The 5,986-nt window shown below is 35.7% G+C and overlaps 1 protein-coding gene across 1 annotated transcript in view; it reads right to left on the reverse strand.

The window, feature by feature from the left end:
• Positions 1–2,495, reverse strand: part of TANGO2 (transport and golgi organization 2 homolog (Drosophila)) — a 13,573-nt gene extending 11,078 nt beyond the window's left edge. Inside the window, exons 1-2 of the mRNA XM_009997650.1 lie at positions 2,370–2,495; positions 123–211 (exon numbers count right to left, since the gene is read on the reverse strand). Of these exons, the coding sequence (XP_009995952.1) occupies positions 123–211; positions 2,370–2,425 (145 nt within the window). The 5' untranslated portion in view covers positions 2,426–2,495. The remainder of the gene's footprint in view (positions 1–122; positions 212–2,369) is intronic.
• Between the last annotated feature and the right edge of the window lie 3,491 nt (positions 2,496–5,986).

The raw sequence follows: 5,986 nt of genomic DNA on the forward strand, positions 1-5,986 counted from the left end.
AGGGAAGAAGCATATTTTTTTATTATAAATGCAACACTACCACCTCAGCAACAAAAAAGCTTGGCCATAATTTCCTTATAAACTGTATGAAAAACCACTCAGAACCAACAAGACATACATACCACTAAGGATCTCATTGCTGCTGTCCCAAAAATCTGCAGATTTGGATGGTCTGTGGTAAAATTCATCTCTATTAGCTGCTAGAATAAGCCTGTAGAACACAAGAGGGAAAAGATGGTGTTACTTACTAATAGGAACATCACAGTACAGACAGGAACAGACTCCCAACTCTTGCCACAGCATTACCTGATTTTAAATATGAAATCATCCTGTCTCCTCCCATCTCACCTGTATCACTCAGTGTAAAGGCTGAATGACAGCTGACAGTAGCCTTCTGTATTGAGACATGCAGCAACTCTATCTTGTTGTTTGAATAAGGCAGCTATCATTTTCCAAGAATAATACTTGCAAGAGGTAGATTTAAAATCATATAAATAATCTTGAGATTCCTCAGCATGTGAAATTACAACTTAAAAAAATGTTAAGGTAACCTGCAGAAATATAGATAACTTGTCAAAAAACTCAGAAGCATGAGAGTATATTTTTACTGTATCATTGCTTGGGATCATGTAGTCACCATGGTTTTTAATGTAACTTTGACACCCAAAGGTCTATATATGTGGATCAAAGACACAAGTCAGATCCTTTTGTCTGTAAGTATCCAGAACAAAGAGAAATTTGTGATACTCTCACAGGTCCAGGCTCACTGAGATTTGTTTGAAGAAATGACAGCATTCTCAAGGAAGCAGAGAAGGAAAAAAGGGAAAAGGCACAGGGTTTTGTAACTATCAAGAGGTATTTTGGTGGGGTTTTCTCCCTCCGATTTTTGTTCTTTTGTGGTTGAATCATTAATGAGAGTCAGCCCTTGCAACAGAGAAACTACAAGCAGCCCTGGAGGCTACACGGTTAGGAGGTAGGAAGAAGTTACGAAAAATATGCAATGGAAAAATGCTACCAGATGAAAGCCATTATTTATATTTAGAAATAAACACAACACTCCACAAGGCCAAGTGCTGTCCTGACAAAAAGTGTGTTGCAGCTCTTCACGTTCCATCTAAAATCTGATAATAATTTTGGCCAACAAAGACAGCACCTGTTGGAAAGCACAGCATATGTACACTTCTATCTTTCCAATGCTAAATGATCATAATATCATTCCTTTTAGACTTGCATTATTTCTCTTCTAGCCTTCAATCTATAGGCTTCAACAGTTTTACAAGACTTCTGTCAAATTGCTTGAATATCCTCCATTTACAGCATGCATTCTCTTTTTACTGGTTTTTATTTAACTAAACATCTCTAATGTTACAAAATAGTTTGCTTGAAGTAAGTTTCTCATTTCCTGAAGCTCCAATTATATTTTGTCCCCAATAATTCTTGACATGAATGCAAAGCTTATAGTATCTAAATACTAAAAATAAGGGAAGTCTGTCTGGTATGATTGAATATTCTCTGACTCAAGTTTAATAAACAGACTTCTAAATTTAGCACAAGGCTAGTATACCAAATTTCTATAATCAAAACATCTTCATTTTGTCTTTTATGAAACATAATCATACTGAAAAGGAGCAATAGTAAGTGACCCTCATCTGCTAAGAAAATTGAAAAAAGCCTATCCAGCTATTTTTATGGCTGAAATAATTCAACTGTGTATGGATTTACGTATTAAGGTTTATTTTAATGTTGAGGCAGAGAGATGAAAAGATGATAAATCAATCCATTAAAGCAATTTCTTACTATGTAATTCAGTTCCTTAAAGAGACCGTGATTATAGCTTTGAAGCTTGAAACACGTACTTATTTCTAAGATGCACACAGCACAGTTCAGAAAGATGTAAAGGCAGTAGGTTACCCTTAAAAACCGTAACGGACTACACTGAAGTGCTTGTTACACTGCACTGAACTTTACTACAAACAGGCCTGTAGAGAGAACTTGAGGGAAAAGGGTAGAATGGCAAGTTCCAAGGGTACAGGAAGATAGATTCATCAGTGTCTCACTAAGGTGACCTGGTAAGCTTGTTGCTTAATTAGGTGCTCATGAAAACTGGCCTACATAGGGCTTTAGAAACCAAAGGCTGTTTGGATAGAAAATTCTTCTAAGTATTCTGGAAAAGTTGTTTTAGCTGGAGAAAGTTTATTTGCTAAGAGAAAACAGTGAGTGATATGCAGTTTCTCTTTTCAATTTTAAATAAAAAATTTCAATCTTGAGGAAATTTTTTTAACAGCAAACAAGCTACTCTAAGTTTTATTTTTAAATGTTGATCACAGCAGAAAGTTCACTTGGCAAGAGACTGTACTTTACACCTTTACCTGTATGCATTTTTTGAAACTGGTCGGGGGTCAAATTTGAAGAGAAGGATGCACATTGAAGAACTGAGGCTTAAATCTTGCTTCTATCCACAAAGGCTCAGTGCAAGGTCATTCTGTAATTGCCTACAAAAGAAATTAAGATCATATATTATACTGCAAGTTATAAAAAGAAAACCTTGCTTCTATACTGAGGCTTAAAAGAGCACCATGTTCTCACTAATACCTCACAATAAAAACAAGGAAATAAAACAGGACTTGTTTCCATGAATGGTTTGATACTAAAATTCTCATGGTGGTTGTTTCAAAGTTCTGCTTGTCTAATTCAGAATTTTAGAAAAGAAAAAAGCATTAGAAAAATACTGATGAAGTCTATAACTCTAGCAATACATGAAAGACTATTATGTAATTTTCTGCTCATTATTAATAAAGTACTACTGCTTTTTTACCCTGTCTTAAGTAAGGCAAAATGCTTCTGTTAGAATAAAAGAGAAAATAAGATGCAAACTGTTGCAGAGGCTGAAAAAAGCCTAATCAGACACTCCCAAATCTGCAAATAAAGTCTATTATCGTCCACACTATTATTAAAATTCAGAGGAGAGTTATTATTGTTTGCCATCAGGAAAAACATCAGCTACAAACAAAAATATACTGGACCAGAGTGTACATCTGATAAATAGTTTCCAGGACTTTTGGTATGTTTAAAATTCTAGCCATGCTCAAATGGCACAACAAATGTGCTTTCTATTTCAAAAGCACACAACAACTTCAAAATACTTTATGTAGCCCCAATTAAAATTTTTCTGGTAATAAAACTGCAGGCAGAGCTTTATTTTTTGTGGCTGCTAAAACAAAACTTTTTTTGACAAAGTACAAAGAAGTGCCCTTGGTGAAAGCACGGATATAAAACACAATTTTAATGGCAACTGCCACTGACTACATTTGCTGACTATGGAGATACAGCTCCTAGTATTCATTAGGTGTCCTGCCAGATAATTAAATGGGTTACTCAATATAAACATGACAATTAATCACTCATAAGATTACTATTTTAATAAACAGATTTCAGGCTCCATTAGCTGATTCATTGAGTTCCCTTCAAATAATCAATTCAGTTCAACTGTTTGTGCAGAATTACCAGTCAACATAAAGCACACACAAAAACTAAGTCAGAAAACAGCAGTAGAATAGATTTGCAACACCCACCACAATTTTCTAGAAGAACAAATATTTTCAACACTTTGATGCCATTCTAGAATCCGTATTCTTTATTGTTTGCTACTGCTGCTTTGACAGAAGTATCATTCTGCCACTCCATCAATCCTGCTTGATGTTACTACAGTTCTTTAAGTTACATTTGTGCTTTTACTAACTCCAAACATCAAAATAGTATTATTTATCTTGGGCTCCACCTGCCGGCCTTGAAACAAGCAGAGGTGTTCAGGTCCTCTACAAACAGTCCAACCTTTTTCTTATACAGACAGAAGTGTTTAAGCCAACAAAAAGAGAGCTACCCCTTAAAATAGCAGGAATACTTAATTGGCAAAAGAGATAACCAATGTATTTTGGTATCTTCTCTGATCAAAGCTGGCCTTGCATCTGCAATACCCAGGGCTGGATGTTAGCATTACAATGTTTTTATTTAAAAATTTTAAGTCAGACTCAAATTTGGATATTCTGAAATTTGAGACATAACAAACATGAAGTGGAAAAAAACTGAAGAGAGGCTGTCATCGACATTATCAGTACATAAATATTTAACTAAAAAAATCTTCATACAGGTGTCATTCTTTCAATCTCATATTCACATAAAACAGGGTGCTGCAACTATGGGGATGAGATAAGCACACAGCCCAGGGCTGCCACGGCAAAGTGGATGTTCTCAACTCATAACCTTCTTGTCATTCAGCTCTAGTATCCCACAGATCAAGGAGAAGAGAAGATGAAAAAGATTAGGTCAGCACTGGCTTCCACACTTGCAACTTGATCCTACAGTCAAGTCCAAAGCTTGATCAAAAGCTGACATCCTAGCTGGGTATCAGCAGAAAATATCTATTCAGACCTATCCTTAGAGACACAGGATGTAAAAAAAAGACTAAGTTTTGGCACAACACATGCCTTCTGGTTTTCTTTTTTGAAGACAATACAAGCCAGAACATGCATACTGTGCAACATGACAAAGTCTGCAAAATGGTGGGGAGGAAGCTTATGATAAGGTGGAGAGACAGTGAAGACTCTGCTCTCTGGAAAATTAGCTTTTATAAAATTTAGTTTAATTATTCCTAGTCATTGAGGCAACACTTATCAAGGATTAAATGATAACAACCATCTCCTACTTCTGTAATGTTTCCTGTTTGCTAACTTATGCCTAATGCACACAAACCAGCTTGACAAGAATTACAAACATCCTGTAATTAAGCATTCTGCTCCAAATGGCATTGCTGATTTGGAAATGACATTAAAGTAACAAACACTCCTATTCTGTGCTACTGTACTCTGTTAGACAGTACAGTGTGTTGTTTTGCTAATTTTAATGATCTGTTAAAAGCCTGAATGGATACAAGCCAGCAGAAGGTAGTGCTTAGAGGGACTATCAAGATACCAAAACATGATAGATTGTGTATGTTCTTTTCATAGGGTTCTACCATCATTCGGTTGATTAGAAGCAATCAGTTCACGATTTGGCATAAAACCATTTCAGCCTTAAGAACTCCCAGCAGCAGCCGTTGAAAAATGAAGCCATTTGTTATGTGTTTTGTTTTCACAAATGGAGCATCATAAATAACATCTGACAGTTACCACAGCGATCTCGATTGCTCCTCAACCAAACCAAACCTGTTGTTTAGGTGCAGTCTAAGTGACAGCTAAAAGATCATTAGTCACTGAATTCTGATAGTTCTATGTACCACAGTAAGTTGTGGTCAGCAGTCTAAAACTATTTTACTGCCTCTTTTGAATCTGTCTAAAGGAAACTGAGCACTACACTTCTCAAATGTCCATGAAAGAATAAAATTGAATTAATTTTCTTTCAGCAGTGAAATGAGATTTTGGTTTGTATTTTTTATACTGACTTTTAAAATAATGGAAAATAAAGAGATGCTCAATGAGTTTTTAAAAGTATTCTACTTTTTCTCCCCATAATAGTGATGCAACTGCATTTTAAAAAGCATTTTACTGATTCGTACTACACTTCCCATATAGCACATGCTACTGTGTAGAAATATTAATCATTAAGATAAAGAGGGAATAGATGGATCCATGATCTGATGCCTCTTGGGTTGTTTGGTATATAAAGATGATTTGTAACTTATCAAGAGTTCATAACTCTACCAAAGTGAATAAACAGTCTCCAGTGCAAGAGACAGCAATGCAAAGTAGAACACTTGTGAAAACACAGAAAACAACACACAAGGTGCATGCGATTCTCAGGTTTAATGAGCTGATTTTATTTTCAGCTCCCTGGTTTCTGTCTGGCATTTTACTAGATTAAGTCCACCATACAACTCCGAAGAGAAACAAAGACCAGCAAACATCACTTTTCAGCACACCATGTTTTAAAAACATTTGCAGGGGCTGGAATAAGAAAGCCTTTCCCTGAGTTTCTCAAGAGTACTAGCAAT

Source organism: Chaetura pelagica, unplaced genomic scaffold (genome assembly GCF_000747805.2).
Source record: "Chaetura pelagica isolate M959 unplaced genomic scaffold, ChaPel_1.0 scaffold45, whole genome shotgun sequence".
Classification (NCBI taxonomy): Eukaryota; Metazoa; Chordata; class Aves; order Apodiformes; family Apodidae; genus Chaetura; species Chaetura pelagica.